The 19124-nt window shown below is 42.5% G+C and overlaps 1 protein-coding gene across 3 annotated transcripts in view; it reads right to left on the bottom strand.

The window, feature by feature from the left end:
* Positions 1–19124, bottom strand: part of LOC133511801 (coiled-coil domain-containing protein 148-like) — a 43872-nt gene that overhangs the window by 2338 nt on the left and 22410 nt on the right. For all 3 annotated transcript variants that reach the window (XM_061840750.1, XM_061840752.1, XM_061840751.1), the window contains exons 11-15: positions 10221–10361; positions 5992–6110; positions 3289–3406; positions 2666–2800; positions 369–528 (exon numbers count right to left, since the gene is read on the bottom strand). In XM_061840750.1, coding sequence (XP_061696734.1) covers positions 385–528; positions 2666–2800; positions 3289–3406; positions 5992–6110; positions 10221–10361 — 657 coding nt within the window. In that variant the 3' untranslated portion in view covers positions 369–384. The remainder of the gene's footprint in view (positions 1–368; positions 529–2665; positions 2801–3288; positions 3407–5991; positions 6111–10220; positions 10362–19124) is intronic.

Here is a 19124-nt window from a genome sequence, read left to right as displayed (position 1 = left end):
CACTTATAAAGCACTTTTCGAGGCACTCAAGGACATTTTACAATTTCATGCATTATTCATTCACTTCTCATTCACACCCTGGTGGTGCTGTCCTACTTGTGTACTTGGCCCTCGGGCAACAGATCTTAAATCAATGAATCATTTAAGTACAGTTTTTGTTTTGTTTTGGTTTGTTTTTTTAATACTGTACTTAAGTCTGTGGGGGTATTTGCAGTGGTATTATTTTTAAGGCTGCACTACATGGAAAAACCATTGGTGCAAAATATTGTGTTACCTTGAAAGGAGCATATTAATCATAAAGTAATATCTCTGGCAAAAAAAAAAAAAAAAAAAACACGTTTTTGTATCAATAACAGTTAAAAGCTAACCATTCAACTTGCATGCTTAAAACTGGAGTTCAGATTTGGTGTCTCGTCGTGGTGGTTTGGGTGGCTTGATTTGGGCCAGGACCTCTTGGGCGTATTGGGTGTGGTGCAAGCCAGCATCCCTCAGGGCCTGCTCGACCCGCAATCTGGGATCAGCGACAATCTACAAAACAGAAGAGAAGACAAGTTAAGATTTATACTGTGCCTGACATCCCATGGTTTACAACTCAGTATTTTCAAGTTAGAAAATCATTAGTCATTGTTGCATAAGAACAACCACAGACAGTACCAGTGGCCTTGAGCTCAAGGCAGTTCATAACAGTCTGTAAAAACGAGGGCAAACATTGTTTAAGCTGCCAAAAAGCTTGCATAATATCTGCTGCTGTGCGGGTCAGTGGTCATTTGCAGATGAAAGATAAAGCAAAACATAAATGACATTTTTTAGGTAAAAAAAATAAATTGAAAAAAAGGGTGAGCCTGAAACTATTTGGAGCTTAGAGCTCAGAGACAAGTGACAAAGCAGCTGCAAAGGTTGGTGAAAGTGAAAGTGCTTTTCAAAGTGTCCCCCTTTGGGACACAGAGGCTATCAGGTGAAACAACAGCTTGAGGGGAAAAAAAACACACGTTTGAAAACCTGGCATTATTTTAAGCATCCATCCATCCATCCATCCATTTTCTTTGCCGCTTATCCTCACGAGGGTCACGGGAGTGCTGGAGCTTATTGGACCTGTCAACGGGCAGAGGCGGGGTAGACCCTGAACTGGTTGCCAGCCAATCGCAGGGCACTTAGAGACAGACAACAGTCGCACTCACAAACACATCTAGGGGCAATTTAGAGTGTCCAATTAATGCATAATTTTGGGATGTGGGAGGAAACCGGAGCGCCTGGAAAAAAGCCAGGTAGGCACGGGGAGAACATGCGAACACCACACAGGCAGGGCCAGGATTTGTATCCCGATCCTCAAAATTGCGAGGCTAACGCTCGACAGCTATGCGACTGTGCCGCCAGCCCAAGATAAATACATTCAAAACCTTTCCCACCATTAATGTAATCTGTAACCTGCACATCTTTTCGAGTGGGGAAGTAAAAATAAACAACTGAGTAAATTTACCAATCACATGCAAACTAATGTGAAATTGAAGTCAGCACGCAATTGCCACCATTTAAAGTGCCTCTGATCAACACCAAGTATAGATGTTCAAATAAGCATTCCATAGAGTTGTAAAGGTCATAGGTCACGTTCTTTTTCTTTTCCTTTCGGCTTGTCCCGTTAGGGGTCACCAGAGCGTGTAATCTTTTTCTCGTGCATCTTCTTCTCTCACACCCACTGTCCTCATGTCCTCCCTCACAACTTCCATCAACCTTTTCTTTGGTCTTCCTCGCACTCTTTTGGCTGGCAGCACCATCCTCAGCATCTTTCCACTAATATATTCACTCTCTTGCCTCTGCACATGTCCAAACCATCGAAGTAAGTTCTCTCTAACCTTGGTCCTCTAACCATAGGTCACATTAATGGTGAAAAAAAATTAGGAATGATTTATTGCCATCTTGTTTTTTTTTTAAATCACAAAACCCTGGTAATAAATGACTGTTTAGCACATCTTCCTCAGAGTTTTGAGGACCTGGGTTCGATTCCTGGCCCTGCCCCTGGGGCATGTACATGTTCTCCCAGTGCTTACGTGGGTTTCTCTAGGCACTCGTTTCCTACCAGATCCCCAAAACATGCATTAATTGAAGACCATTGACTGTAGGTGTGAATCTGAGTGTGAATACTTGTTTAGAAGTGTCCTGCGATTGGCTGGCAACCAGTTCAGGGTGTACCCTGGCTTTCATCTGAAGGTAGCTGGGATAGACTCCAGCACACCCGAGACCCTAGTGAGGATACGCTTAACGGAAGATGACTGAGTGAATGAATGAAAGAAAAACCTGGTATTTGAACAATGATGTGTAGACCTTTTATATTTACAGTACTTGAAGAAAAGCACACAGGCACAGGGAGAACTCTACACAGGAGAGGAATATTTGAACCCTGCACCTGAGAAAGTTGACGCAGATCTGCTATTCAGTTAAATATGAGCTGTGCAATGCATTCATTTCAGTCATGGCCCTATTGTGCCACCAGGGGACAGTATCACTCACCAAACATTTGGCTGTTTTCTTTTCATTATCTGTGTGGGTCAAGAGTCTGTATAAATGTAGAATGCAGACTTTTTTTTTAAAAATTTTTTGAAATTTTATATATGAACATTTTTTATACTTGGACAGAAAAGTAGCTGTTCAATGCAAACAGAAGTTTTACCTGTGCATCTGTGTAAGTGTGGAGTCCAAAGAGAGGCCTTTGGATATCAACTTCTTTGACAGTCAAGTTTCGATTCCGCCAAGACTGAGTGTCTCCCATCATTCTGTCTGAATCAGACCCAGCCACCACGGCAACCTGAAGTAAACACAATTTGCATTGAAAGTGGATAGAAGCTACTCAAATCAGACACCAACATTTTAAGGCAATAATGTTCAGTTTTGTTTGATGCTATAACAAATGTTTAAATTGTTTTTTTTTTGTACCTTTAGGGGCAGATATGATGAGATGATGATGAAGACTTTTATTTATTTTTATTCAAAATGGAAATTATATTGTATATGTTTGTATTTTTAACTTAAATATTATTACATGAATGACCTCAATAAATGGCTCTTTTGACTCTTTTGAGAAATGTTTCCTAGGGACCTTAATGATTCATCTTTGCATCACCCTAAATTAGACTGTTGGGATTGAGTGGAGACACAGTCTAACCCTTAGTACCAAATGGTGGCAGTGATGCCCCAGTACAAAATTAAAGATTTTTGCAAGTCTTTTGAGTCTAGTATTCCAGTCACAGCTCAAATCAATGCATTTAAGGGGGGTAAAGGCTCATAATGATCCACCTGGTTTCGGAGCGCTTCCAAACGGTTGTGCCTCTCTGCTTCCTCCCTTTGACGTTCCAAGTCACTGGCCTCCCTTGCCTCCTGGCGCCGCTGCAACATCTCTGCCCGGAAGCGTACCCTGGGGAGAGTGTAGAGGGTGAAGACTTTAGACCCGCACGTGCCCTCCTTTCCATCTGCCACCGTGCCGCAATCACACACACACGCACACGCACACACACACCCACATTAAACCGCTCCTGACACAGCACGCCTCCAAGCATTCAAGCTTTTTATGAGGCTGTCAGTGTGCTGTGCTCTGCTATCTGTTTTTATACCCCACAGGTCTCATGATTCCTCCTTTCATTCACTGTCACATCCAGAGTGGATACGTTCATACACCACAATGTGACTGAATGGGGTGATCGAAATACGAAGCAAATCACATTTGACGCTATGCATCATAAATCGCGATCAAACAATGCACAACAAAAAACAGCAGACATTCCAATTGCTGCATCCCTATTTGCATGAATTTCTTAAGTTTGCTGAAAAAAAAGACTGCTCAAAAAAGTGAAAAAAAAATACATGACGACCTTTTCAAATGTGCCAGTCAAACCAGTATGAAATGACTTAAAAAGATTCTTAAAATAATTTCTTGTATCTTAAAACACATTTTTCAGAAGAATAAAAAAAAGTGAAAATGTCTTAAAATAAGAGTGTAGAGTAAAATTTTTCAGTAAAAAATATCTTCTTTTTCTTTCGGCTTGTCCTGTTAGGGGTCGCGACAGCGTGTCATCTTTTTCTATCTAAGCCTATCTCGTGCATCCTCCTCTCTAACACTCACTGTCCTCATGTCCTCCCTCACAACATCCATCAAAATTTTCTTTGGTCTTCCTCTCGCTCTTTTGCCTGGCAGCTCGATCCACAGCACCCTTCTACCAATATACTGACTCTCTCGTCTCTGAACATGTCCAAACCATCGAAGTCTGCTCTCTCTAACCTTGTTTTCAAAACATCCAACTTTGGCTGTTCCTCTAATGAGCTCATTTCTATTCCTATCCAACCGGTTCACACCGAGGCAGAACCTCAGTATCTTCATTTCTGCTACCTCAAGTTCGGTTCCTGTTATTTCTTCAGAGCCACCGTCTCTAATCCGTCCATCATGGCTGGCCTTACCACTGTTTTATAAACTTTGCACTTCATCCTAGCAGAAACTCTTCTGTCACATAGAACACCAGACACGTTCCGCCAACTGTTCCACCCCGCTTGGACCCGTTTCTTCACTTCCTTACCACACTCTCCGTTACTCTGTATTGTTGACCCCAAGGATTTGAAGTCATCCACCTTCTATCTATATCTCTTCTGCCTGGAGCTTCACTCTTCCTCCTCCGCCCCTCTCATTCACGCACACACATTCTGTTTTACTACGGCTAATCTTCATTCCTCTCCTTTCCAGTGCGTACCTCCATCTTTCCAACTGTTCATCTACCTGTTCCCTGCTTTCACTGCAGATCACAATATCATCTGCGAACATCATGGTCCAAGGGGAATCCAGTCTAACCTCGTCTGTCAGCCTATCCATTACTACTTACGGGTAAAAAATATATTAGGCAATCAATATATTAAAAAAAAAAAATGCATTTTGGCGATTTTTGCATTAACGTATTTAGTGTTGCAGCATCACCATTCTGAGCTATTTGCATATTTGTTGTTGATCAGCATTATCACTACTGGACACTTTAGTGCTTGATGACTCTCTGCACCGTTTGCCCGATTGTACCTGCATCAGCATTCCCACATTACTAAAGCAAAGCAAAGTAAATGTATTTGTATAGCGCATTTTGTACAGAAGGTAACGCAATGTGCTTCACAGGCTAAAAGCATTCAAATCCCAAAAAATAAAACATCAGGAAAAAAGTACAATAAAACAGCATAGAGTGCAAGAAATATCATTGAAAAGTGGAAATACTTTAAAACATGAGAGTTTTTAACCTGGATTTGAAAACATTCACACCTGGGGCTGACGTTACCTCTGGTGGGAATTTATTCCCTTTTTGTGCTGCATAATAGCTAAATGCTGCTTCACCATGTCTGAACTAGTATCCTTATATTGTTCAAAAATTCTATACCAATGTGTTTATGTCACAAATATACCGCATATTTTGTCATAGTGGCTTGTTTGGTGCAGTACTAGAATGTCTGCAGTTTATATGATCACGCTGCTAACTAACTACATTTTTAAAGTTTAATATTTTGATTAGGGTTGACATGCAGTATCTGAGGTCATCAGTAATTAAAGACACATTAGATATTTCAAGACGTAGCTGTAGTCTGTATTCTCTGGCATGGTATGACTTGGCATGGCATTATACGGTACAGTATGGCATGAAATTGTGTTGAGAAGTATGGAATGTATTGTATGGTAGGGCATGGCAAAGTATGTGATGGCTTGGCTTGCATGGTATTCCATGTATTGTAAGGTTATGAGATGGCTTGGTATACTATAACATGTATGGTGGTATTATGATGTGACGTGTATGGTGTATTTAAGTTTGCTTTAGTATGGCATAGTGGCCAAACAGGGTGTACCAGATCCGAGGTGAGAGGTCATTGCTGGAGAGACAAGGCATCCATGCTACACATTTTATAGTAGATCATGACATAGCAAGGATTAGAAGGTGGTGAAAGTGGTGAAAACGCTAGATCCCACAATGCATTGCTGACCTCTCTTTATCTTGCCTGGCCTGTTCCTCCATGGCACTCCTTAGCTTAGCCAGCCTCTCCTGATCTCTCTGCTCCAGCTCCTCCCTCCTCTTTTGCTGCGCCAAATGAAATTTCCGGAGCTGAGGGGGGAAAACATTACTGCAGACGTTAAAGAATAAAGAGGCCGACAATAGCCCGAGGAATGGTGGTGATGCTGGGCCCCCAAATCTGACGGTCTCGTGTCCTATTGATTGCGAACAGGTCGGAATCAGATAAATGTAAAAAGCGGAAACAAGATGATATTTCAATGTCTGGCTGACTGTTGTGGTAAATTATGAGGAATCAAATGCTTGGTAAACGCGCTCATTAATCATAGTGCCTCAGCCCAAGGGAAAGACTTAATTAAACAGTCACACTACTGCACGATTATGTTCCTTTTCAGGGAAGTTGGTATTCAAGCACGATGACTTATTGATGATAAAATACCTCGCAACGTGTCATTCGGTATGAAATTTATACTATGATAAAATTGAATTACCCTTCAGTTTTTTGTCCCTCCATTTGTCCTACATTATCTCTAGTAGTATTAAAAAGCAGTGATTGCCATTTGACAACATTTGCTATGGGGATAAAATACTATAAATGTATTAATTGATTGTTATCCATCCATACAATCCTTATAAAGGTCAAGGGTGAGCTGGAGCCTATCCCAGTTGACACTAGACGGGGGCATCGTATTATCTGGATTAACGCCACGTTTCTTAGTTTTGTTTTCACTCGGAAAAGACATACATCCATTTTCTGAGCTCCTGATCTTCACAAGAGTCGCAGGAGTGGTGGAGCCTATTGCAGCTGTCATCGGGCAGGAGGCAGGGTACACCCTGAACTGGTTTCCAGCCAATCGCAGGCCACATGGAGACAGACAACAGTTTTGGGAAAAAAAAACAAACAAAAAAAAAAACCTAGGGCCTATAAGGACGATGTTCCACGCCTCCATTGCTGAGGCGGCCGACTGGAGCTGTGGCCGTAAGCTGGTCGGTGCCTGTCGTGGCGGCAACCCACAAACACGTTGGTGGACACCAACAGTGAGGGATGCTGTCAAACTGAAGAAGGAGTCCAATCAGGCATTTCTAGCCTGTAGGTCTCCTGAGCCAGCTGATAGGTACCGGCTGGCCAACTGGAATGTGGCTTCGGTGGTCACTGAGGCAAAAACCCGGGTCTGGGAGTAGTTTGGTGAGGCCATGGAGAACGATTTCAGGATGGCTTCGAGGAAATTCTGGTCCACCGTTCAACGTCTCAGGAGGAGGAAGCAGTGCACCGTCAACACTGTTCATAGTGGGGACAGGGCGCTGCTGACCTCAACTCGGGATGCTGTTAGTCGGTTGGGAGAATACTTCGAAGACCTTCTTAATTCCACCAACACGCCTTCCTACGGGGAAGCTGAGTCTGGGTACTCTTATCTTTTATCACTGGGGTTGAGGTCACCGAGGTGGTTAAAAAGTCCTTGGTGGAAGGCCCCCGGGGGTGGATGAGATTCGCCCGGAGTTCCTAAAGGTTCTGGATGTTGTGGTTGGTCCTTGTTGACAGGCTTCTGCAACATTGCGTGGACATTGGAGGCAGTGCCTCTGGATTGGCAGACTGGGGCGGTGGTCCTCCCCAACTATAGTGGGATTACACTCCTCAGCCTCCCTGGTAAGGTCTACGCAGGGGTACTGGAGAGGAGCTCTCTCAAGGACCAGCTCTACAACCTCGGCAGGATCCTCGAAGGCTACATGTGTTTTGTGGACTTGGAGAAGGCATTCGACTGTGTCCCTCGGGAAGTCCTGTGGGGGGTTCTTCAGGAGTATGGGGAACCCAAATCCCTAATATGACTGCAGGGTGTCCGGGCTCTCCCTTAGAGATAGGGTGAGAAGCTCTGGCATCCGGGAACGGCTCAGTGTCGAACTGCTACTCCTCCGCATTGAGAGGAGCCAGATGAGGTGGCTGGGGTATCTGATTCGGATGCCTCCCTGGTGAGGTGTTCCGGGCATGTCCCAGCGGAAAGAAACCCCGAGGACGACCCAGGACACGCTGGAGAGACGATGTCTCTCGGCTGGCTTGGGAATGCCCCGGGATACCCCCGGAAGAGCTGGAAGAAGTGGCTGGGGAAAGGGAAGCCTGAGTATCCCTGCTGAAGTTACTTCCCCCGCGATTCGACCTGGAAAAGCAGTACATAATGGATGGATGGAAGGGCCGATAAGGCAAATGCATCACCTACAGTGGATATAAAAAGGCAACACAACCCTGTTCAGATGACAGCTTTTTGTGATGTGCAAAATGAAGTGACGACTTGAACATCTGAACTTTATTTAATTTTTATCAGAATGACTTTAATTGGTGGTGGATGTGCGTTGACTCCTTTTTAACGAGTTTAAATGTGATTGCTTACTTTTGAAAACAGCCACATACCTCCACAGTCCTTTTCAAATGCCAGGTTTTTGTGATGACTTTTTTTTTTCCAAGATGGGTAGTAAAATTTAACAACTAGATCAAGTAGTTGTATAGGCAAGAGTATAACTGGGATATAGCTTTGTTGAGAATTAACAAGCTAGCATTGGGGCGTTATACAACTGAAAGAGGTTATTATAAACGGTCAACACAAAACCATTGGGCTTCGAAAAGCCAAAACAAAAGAAAAAAAAAAAAATCAAGAAAAGCCTACCAGAACAACTGAGCTTGATTTGGAGTTAATTAGCGGGACTCTAAATGGTGGGAGGTGTGTGCATACTCACTCACATTTCACATGCGTTTGAAGGTGATTATTTTCAAACAGAGCCACATCCCAACTAATAAGGGTGCGTAAACTTGTGCGACCACATGATCTCAGTTCATTCTCTTCTTGAAAAAAAAAAAATCAATTGAGATTTACATTCTGTTTATTTATTGTCCTGTTCGGCTGTTAGGTCGAGCAGAAAGGAGGATCTGTAAATCTTTTATGCCGGAACAGTTTTACTGTGTCACAGTGAAGTTTTCTAGATTCCGCTGTGGTTTCTGAGTACACTATTGTAGTAGAGGTTTATTGAGTCGATCAGTCGAACAGAACAACGTATCTAGTACGGAGAAACAGAAAAGACAACAGACAAAGCACTAACAGTAAACAAGAGGAGATAAGTAAACACATTTACAACAATGAAACAAATATGGGTGTTGCATGGGGAAGGACAGGACAAGGACAGGAAAAGAGCCATGCAGGACAAGGGTTGTGAACCCAGCTGTACAAGTGAAGTCTGGTGGGATTGACTAAGTGAATTATAAAAGGCTATTGGACAAAAGTAGAAGTGAGGGGATACCCAGGCAACTTTGGATAATCATGAACGATATGTCGGAATAAGTGAGCGTGAGTGGCCCCACACCCAGGGAAAGAGTGTCAGCAGGGGGGTGTGCCTGCGAACGCATGTAAGTGAATTGCATATGCGAAAAGACAGACAGAGCAGTCCTGCAAAACTGAAGCTAAGGACCCTGCTTATTTGATTGAGGACAGGACTGGGCCCGATGGATAGGCCATGTCCCATGCCGAGGGACCAGGGCCAGTCTACCGGCCCCAGCATGGCGCCTGGACAACTGTTGGCCCGGTGGCCCCAATACTACACCCACAGTCCCTGCCCAGCCTGAAAGCGTGACAATGTCCCTTGTTTGTTGGAAAGGAAGGCGGTTTGGGGCACCCGACAAGAAAAAGATAATGCGGGCGGTGTGTGTGTGTGGGAGGGGGGGGGACCCAAGGATCGGCCACAGGTAATGAGAAGGGAGCCCCCAACGCCAAGCTGTCATCCAGTCCCAGGGGGACCCGCCCTCAGGAGCACCACCATGCAACTAAGAGAGAACCCACCTCGCCCCTGTTACTATTACTGCCAGGTCCCCGACTGGCAGTTATTGGCCTTACCCCGTTTGATCCACCGATCTGGTGGATTAAAATCGAGAGAGGGCAGTGATCTGAGAAGAGGAGCAAGGGTGCCAGGCACTACTGCCTAACCGCCAAATCCCCCCCATCGACGATCGAATAGATATATTTCGTAGGTCACATTCAGAGTGAAAAAAAAGTCTTGCAATGAATTATTAGTTCCGTTCATTTTATATCACAAAAAGCTGGGATTTGAACAAGAGTGTGTAGATTTTTTTTTCAATATTCATTATATTTCCCAAATTCTTCAGTCAAATTGTGAATTTAAGACCTCAGGGGTTCCACCGTGTATGAGGGATGCAGACAGGTTTACCTTTTCCTTCTGATATGCCCGCAAGGCTGCCTCTTTTTCCTGCTCCCTCTTCAAAATGGCCTCGGCTTCTTCCTGCTGTCTGGCAGCAATGGCTGCTTGCAGCTCGGCCACCTCCTCCTGATGGGCCTGCCACTGCCTGAGCTGCACACACACACAACGCAAAGCCCAGCTGTATTAAACGAATCAGTACGAGGCTGGCAGCCACTTTAGGATGCACTGAGCGATGAAGTTGGAGTACTGAATGTCCTTAATCACTCACTGTCATATTACAGAATTTCGAAACCATACATTTGAAACTTGCTTGCATCACATCATTGATTGCTCAAATTCATTAAAATACACGTATATAAAACAGCCAGAGGTGTTAGGAGTGAATATACATAATTTATTTAGCTGAATACAACTGCACGACCCCAAAAATATGCAGTAATTGGGGACCCTAAATCGCCCTTTAGTGTGATTGTGCGTGTGACTGTTATTTGTATGTATGTGCCCTGCGATTGGCTGCCAACCAGTTCAGGGTGTACCCCGCCTCCTGCCCAATGGTACCTGGGATCGGCTCCAGCACACCCGTAACCTTTGTGAAGATAAGCAGCTAAGAAAATGGATGGATGGATGCTTAAAATGATGCCAGGTTTTCAAATGTGTGTTTTTTGGATGGATGCTTTGATGATGAAACACAAAGGTGCTATAACTAAGGTGCAATAATGTTTGTAGTATTTCATAGAGAATAAAAAAATACATGGCCGTGTATATTATGCACTGTTTGCATGTGTAGATGCCATTTGTTTTGAAATATCCGTTGCCTTAAGGGCTATAATTACAGTGAATTTGCTGCCAGTTTCGTAAGACCATCTATGGCATTTTGCATTGAATGTTAGGATTTAGCAGGAAACCTTTTGTAAGATAAAGTTATGCAGTTTGGTAAAAAGGCAATCTGAAAATGTCTTTGTTTTCTGTTTATTGTTTGAGTGAAATCTAACTAGGAATGGCACTAAACAACGAGAAGAAAGCACTTGACCTCGAATTTAAGAAATTGCTCAATCTCTGCCTTCAAAATTGGCTGGTATCTAAGTAACATTTCTATAAACAACTCCAGTCATAACGATTGGCCGATGAATTGTTATAATAATAACTTAATAATTACTGGTAAATTAAAAGTCGGCAGAAACTTTCCGATACAGTCCTTGCATTGGTAGTCTTTAGCTGAAATTGGCTGGTGACCCATTTAGCGTGTACCCCGGCTCTTGGCCAAAGTTTGTATTATTTCCAAGGACAAGTCTCTCTCTCTCTCTCTCTCTCTCTCTCTCTCTCTCTCTCTCTCTCTCTCTCTCTAACCAAGCAAGAACACTGACATAACTTTTGGCATCACACTCACACATATATGCACCCACACGTGCGAAAACACACACACACACACACACACACACACACTCAGACAAACACTGCAACATTTTCTTGTGAGTGACAGGCTCGTTATGCAGCTGGCTCCCTGTGGCGTGCTGGCTATTCAAGGGCGGCATTCCGAGCTTGCAGACAAATTCCCGGGGCTATCAAGAGGAGAGCACAGCAGTGATCACAGGAATGGACTGCAAATTAAAATACTCCCGCGTGGATTAGCACCAGGGAGTATCATCAAGGCTTTTGCACGCGTTGAATGTCTGGGCTCAGGCAGCGGGGGACTCAGACAAACCTCCCCTAATCCACTACAAAGACACAAAATATTGTGAACAATCAAGAAGACATTTAAAGCACTAATGTGGTCAATGTAATTTTTAGGAGTAATAAATGAGGTAATAATAAAACATCAATACGAGGGCTGAATCCAAAAGTCATAATGATCAGTTTTAATTAACACTGTTACAGAGGAATCAATTTAACAATACATGATGATATATAATACAAAATAAAAAAGATTACACAGTGGAGGTATGGAAGCAATTTGGTGAGGTGGCTGTGGAGTTTTTGATCAACTTATTCAATAGAATACTAGCGGGAAAGGAGATGCTAGAAGAATGGAGGAAAAGTGTGCTAGTCCCCATTTTTAAGAACAAAGGTGATGTTCAGAACTGTGGAAAACCACAGAGGAATAAAGATGATGAGCCACACAATGAAGTTATGGGAAAGAGTAGTGGAGCCAAGACTCAGGACAGGCGTACATATTTGGAAGCAACAGTATGGTTTCATGCCTAGATAGAGTACCACAGATGCACTATTTCCCTTGAGGATGCTCGTGGAAAAGAAGGTCAGAAGGGGCTACATTGTATCTTTGTAGACCTAGACTTCAAATACTTGGGGTCAACAATTACAGAGCAATGGAGAGTGTGGTAAGGAAATGAAGAAACGGGTCCCAGCGGGGTCAAACAGTTGGCGGAAGGTGTTTGGTGTTCTTTGTGACAGACGAGTATCCGCCAGGATGAAGGGTAAGACTTTGATGGTTTGGACATGTTCAGAGGCGAGAGAGTGAATATATTGGTCGAAATGTGCTGAGGATGGAGCTGCCAGGCAAAAGAGCAAGAGGAAGACCAAAGAAAAGGTTGATGGATGTTGTGAGGGAGGACATTGGGTGTTAGAGAGGAGGATGCACGAGATAGGCTTAGATGGAAAAATATGACATGCTGTGGCGACCCCTAACGGGACAGGAAGAAAAAAAAGAAGACAGATTCAAAAAATATCCAAATATCATTTCATAATATTTAAGTAGTAAATGTGATCGATTATTCATATTTATTCATGAAAAGAGATCCAATTCATGAGCTCTGTAAAAAAAAAAACCTGCCATGTGTAATTTCAAAATTGCTTGCCAGTCATCTTTAATTGTGTAAAAATTTAGGAAGTAGTAGTAGTGTATGCAGACTATTGCAGTTTTCAGATTGGAATCTACTGTAAGAAGCACTGTTTCAGAACGTAATGTGTGTCTAAATTTAATTCTGAGCTCACAATGGCAACAACAGTGTGCCGGCTACCCTAAAGTACCGCATTAACTCTTTATAATGAAATGCTGTGTGAAATCAAGGGAAGCCGGCAGTCCTTTTTTGTAGCATTGTAAAGACTGTCAGAGGAACAAAAGAATGATGCTCTTTTTTTTTTATCTGTACGCTGCACCCTGTTCAAAACCTCAATTGTAGATTGACGCCTTCCGTCAGAGCAGCTTTTATAACTTTTTATTCAGTGTCTAATTGACAGACTTTATATGCATAATGGAGTGAATCAGCTCAGGAAGGAGAATGAATGAAATAGACAATTATGAACGCTGACAGAGATTTAGAGTTACGCCTACTAGAATTACTCTCACACACTAATAAATCAGTGACTCATGGTTTACAGAATTGTTAAAAGGACAAAAATGAAACGAAACCAGAATGGCAGAGTCAAGCTGAGGGATCCTTACCTCCTACATGTACTTGTGGGCTTAACTTTCAGTAGCCTCTCAGTGTAACAACTTAAAACTGCCAAAAGCAATCATGAATAAAAGGAAAAATTATTTTTCTGGAGATTATCTTTTTTTGTGCCCCCCATTTGAAATTTTCTCCAACGGGGCCAGTCGGGATGCTAGCACTGAGAATCATAAAAACGGGGGGTGGATGATAGCGCTAAAAACTGTAAAAGGGGAGGAATTGAAAAATTGTCATGATGCCGCACCCTAGTCTGAAAACCACTGTACTAAAGACACCTTTTGTCTGATGTAGAAAAGCAGCCTCAAAACATACCTACTTTGAAACATGGAATGATGTTACATTGCTGATTTTCTGTAGGTGTTTGCTCATGAGAAGCGGGACAAAACACAAGTCAATATGTGAACATGCCAGAAAATGAATAATTTAGAAATGGACCAAAATTGAATGGGAAAAATATGGCTAAAAGAAAAAAATGACCTGGGGTCCCAGTCTTGTAATACTTCAGCCCAGTGTGTATGTAAAGGATTGTGTTTTTTTCTTGTTTGGTTTTTCAGCGTGCGACGACAAATTGGAAAAAGGTGATGAAATTGAAGGAAACGCGTTTCAAAAGATGTCCAGCTGTATGTGTGCAAATGTTTGGCTATGTAAAACCTAAGAAATTTTTATATGAGGAATAAGTGACTGATAACATTACAGCTCATTATCAATTAATGTTTTGTTGCATTTGAGGTTTACAATACTGCAGAAGAGTTAACTTCTTTTCAGCCTTGTATGATGTTCTGAAAGTTGGCACCAAAGTTAGGACTGCTTTGTAACTAACTTAATAAAGTCACGTGACTTCAACTAGTCTCCCTCTCCACTGAAATGTGATATGCCTCTGTGAAATGTTATCAAAAGGTGAATAGTGGTTAACTTCTTCTCAAGTATCTGAGGCAGTTAAACTAAAATCATTTCAAGATAGTCGAGGCACAATAAACTTTAACCATCTTGGTTTTTGTTTGTTCTTGCTTTCCCAGTTCAACACATTGCAGCAACCTACCAACCCCGGGAATTATTTAGTATGTATAAAACACAATTTCTTACCAAACTTTCTTGAGTGTGTGAAAGCAGGAATAAATAAAAGTGAGACCAACCAAGAAAATGGCAGTAGTGTATGATAACAAGAACAATGGATGCTTGATTGGACGAGCAGAACACGTCTGACAATTGGACAAACAACAAAGTATAAATGAACTGACATGTATAAAGTGTGTCTAATGTAATGTAATGTGCCTCATGCTTTACATTGTACAAATATTTTAAATAGAAATGCAGTGAGCCTGAGCAAATTCCAGCATGATGCAACAGTGCAGCTAGTAGCACATTGAAATCAATTCTCAAGGATTTATTCCTGGGGCAAGCCTTCCTGATGAAGTGAGAACCAGACCATGATTCACTGGGAGGATTAGAAAAGGGAGCCGATCACTGGTACTTTGCATAGTAAGTGAGCATAGGTCCTCAACAGGCAGCTGCAGACCTGGACATTTTTCTACACTGACTCTGACTTGTTAATATAATTTTACAAATGCTTGAAATTCAACTGTCATTTACAGTTGTCCTTTTTTAACCTGCACAGCTTTTTGTCAGCTTCTCTGGTCATTAATGTAGCACAAACCCAAATCCAATGAAGTTGGGACACTGTGTTAACAAAAACAGAATACAATAATTTGCAAATAAAGTTAAATGCACATCAAACACCTGTCTGGAACATCCAATAGGTGAACAGGCGAATTGGGAAGAGGCGGGTGCCATGATTGTGTATAAAAGTAGCTTCCCTGAATTGCAGTCATTCAAATGCAAGTTCAAGTAACTTAATTGTCAGATGTGTTATACAAACTTGACATACAACATACCTGAAATAGCATCCTTCTTGGACCTGAGGTACTGTAGTAAACAATAAAACAGTTTAAAAAATAAATAAAGCATCACTGATGGGGTAGTGGTACACACACCTGACTTTGGCCCGGGCAACTTCTGACCAATACCCGCTCAGTGATGGTGTCGATATGTACTCTGGAACTGACTGGCGACCAAGTCACGGTGTACCCTGCCTCATGCCTGATGACAGCTGGGATTGGCTCCAGCACTCCCGCGACCCTCATGAGGATAAGCGGCTCAGAAAATGCATAGATGGATGGAAACTGACTAACTAAACTGAATCTTTCAGCTTGAAGACATCCCTCATCCTTGGCGTGACCAACAGATTCTGGAATTGCCTTCACGACAGGCACCGACCACCTTACAGCCAGAGCTCCAGTCGGCTACCTCGGCAATGGAGGCGCGGAAAATGGTCTACTTGGACTCAATGTCCCCCGCTTTCCTGGGAACATGAACAGAGTTCTATCCCAGGTGGGAGTTGAAACTCCTTCTGAGAGGGGATTCTGCAAGACTTTCTGAGCAGACACTAACAATACATTTGGTCCAGCTAGGTCAGACTGGCATCTTCCCCCACTATCAGAGCCAACTCATCACCAGCTAATAACGCTGCTCCTCTCTTCAATCGAGTGTCTAAGACATGGGCCCGCAAGTCGATGGCACTGCCACAAAGTCGATAATCGAACTGCGACCTAGGGTGTCCTGGTGCCAAGTGCACATGTGGACACCCTTATCCTTGAACATGTTTTTTTTTGGGAGAATCCATCATGACCACAGAAATCCAACAACAGAACACTGCTCAGGTTGTGATGGAGGGGCGGGGGGTGGGAGGGCGCGTTCTTCCAAATCATGACCTTCCTTGTTTTATACATTTACATATTTGTCATCATGGGGGTCTTTTTGCCAGGCTTTGTTTTGTCCCTCACCTAGGACCTGTTTGGCATGGGTGACCCGACCAAGGGCATGAAGTCCTAGACAACTTAGCTCCTCCAATGGGACACATAAACCCTCGACCACGATAAGGTGGGGACCATTAAGCTTTTTTTCCCACTAGGTATGGACTGTATCATAAAGGGGATTAAAAAAAAAAAGATGAATTACACCACTATTTGCACATGGAGCAGCATAATCTTGTTTTGAGCATATGAGAGAATCAAATTGTACACATTATACATAGGTAGAAAGATTTTCCAAAGTTTGGGGATCGATTTGTCGTTTGCACTTGATACTCAAAAGCATATTATACATAAGAAATGACAGAAAATAGTAATTGTAGAGCTTTTATGTTCTACTTGCATTGGTTTTCATACCCATGCTTCCTCTCATATTCCATAAACATACATGTGATTGGACACTCAAACAAGACACTCAAATTGTCAATTGGTGTGAATGTGAGTGTGCATATTTTTATTGACTGATGAGTTCAGGGTGTACCCCACCTTTCATCCAAAGTCAGCAAAGATGGAGTCCAAAATGGCTGAATGAAACTGTTTAGTGTACTGTGTTATTCCACTAATGAAGGACAGGGACCGGGCCCTGCAGAATATCGAAACGTCATGATTAACTAACGCCTCCTACAAAAGGTTTAGAATTGGCCATAGATGGCACAAGGTATAAATTAAGCTCCACAGTGAATGGCCACAATGGCGTGATGCGCACTGAACCCCATGGATTATCTCCCCCCCCCCCCCCCCCCAAACCCCATAGCCCTGAGATGTGCAGACGGCAGGCTGTGTGGCTGACGACCCTAATGTTGTTGCACCTGATATCTGACAGCTACTATAACTGCTGTCAGGCTGGTAAGGGGCTGTGGAGCGGCAGATCATGTCTGGTTCACTGCTGCCTTGCAGACAGCAAAGACACTGGAGCACAAATAACACAAAATACAACAGGGAATGTGTATTTTTTGGAGTTGTGTGCATAGGTTAATGGCCAACTGCATGCTATACTTGTAGAATTGGGTCAAGTTATTGTTAATAAGGAAGGGGTAATTCCACTGAATGGTCACTGCATGGAATCAGGGTGCTTGATGTTTATGTGCATTAGTGGGGAGGGGAACTTGTTCCAGAATCTATTCGGTTCAGCCCGCTTTTCTGTGGGGAATTTTTGTGGGGACAGCTGAGAAGATGAAAATGAGTCTTAAGCTATATTGTTGTCAGTCGTTGCTTGTTTTTAGTACTTAAAACATTCTGTATCTAATATCTCAAAAACAAATCACGACAATGACTTTATGGGGACTTAAATTCACTTCAACATGGCCAACATGATGGAGGCAAAGCTTTAATTTTGTCTAAATGAAGCCCCTTTACTCAATAGAAAACTGGTTTATCGGCCCGGCAGTGCAATCCACTCAAAACTAACTTTTGAATGACAATGAAACTTTGAGGAAAAATTATATATAAATTACGATAGAGACCTTCAGTTTAAAGGAGAGGCCGCAACCAGAAATTTAATTTAAGATGTTGTTTCTCAACACAACAAGACCCAGTTATCAAACAAACTACAGCCCATAATTATCATTCCAACACTGGCAAACCAACTGTGAGCATTGAATAAACACCACACAAAAACAGATTTGTTTACATGAGTAACACGGTTGTGTGAATGCCAACAGGCGCTCCGCTGAGACGGCAGCGTCAGTGTTTGCAGGGGCTTCCTTTATTAGGTTGTTTGCATTAACAGCTCATCCCAAGTGGCAGCAAAAGCTAGTTGCTTGTTAGACAGCATGATGTTGTCAGCAGATGCACAAACAGGGGACTCAGACCCTCCACCATATATCAGAAACACAACCATCTATCGATATATTTTCCACATCATTTATCCTGTTCAGGGTGGCTAGAAGTAGTAGCCTAGTTGATACGACTAAAATCTATTTTATTTGGTCGTGGCAAGTGGTGTCAATCACTTACAATCTGGATGCAGAAGGCTGAAACTCTTTACCAAGGACAAAATGTAAAGAAAGCTGCACTGAGTATTTGCTAGGAGCAGATTAGCGTTAACTTCTGATTTGTACTGTAAAAAATGCATCTTATCTAAGTTTCCTCTTTAAAACATTTTTTGCTGATAAGCTTTTATGTCACAATTCACTGATCAGACCGTTGATGTCATTATGAATGTCATTGATCGGCTCTGCAAAATAGATTTACCCCACATTTCCAACATGTAGAGTATATTCAAATCTAAAATCTAGTTTATTTTAACACTTGTTGCGTGTCTTTTGACGTAGTACTGCAAATATCTAACCACCAAATAAAGTTATTGCTACGATTGGCTGGAAACCAGTTCAGGGTGTACCCGCCTCCTGCCCAAAGATAGCTAGGATAGCACTTACACAACAACTCTTGTGAGGACAGGGAACTCACAAAATGGATGAGTGGCTGAAAAGTGCAAAAATTTAAACAAACATGTTGGTGGTGTGGAACAGACGTCTGAGACAGACAATCCGTAATGCCTGGATCAGACTCCAAGACAAATTTAGTCATTTATGATTGCAAAATGTCAGACTACTGCAATAAAAATCTTGTATTCACATACCACTGACTTTGTCCCTGTAATCGAATTATGAGTTACTCCATTAATCTTTTCAGCCCCA

This window comes from Syngnathoides biaculeatus, chromosome 14 (genome assembly GCF_019802595.1).
Source record: "Syngnathoides biaculeatus isolate LvHL_M chromosome 14, ASM1980259v1, whole genome shotgun sequence".
NCBI classification, from domain to species: Eukaryota; Metazoa; Chordata; class Actinopteri; order Syngnathiformes; family Syngnathidae; genus Syngnathoides; species Syngnathoides biaculeatus.
Note: the sequence above shows the minus strand (reverse complement) of the source record. Positions and strands in the feature narration are given on the sequence as shown.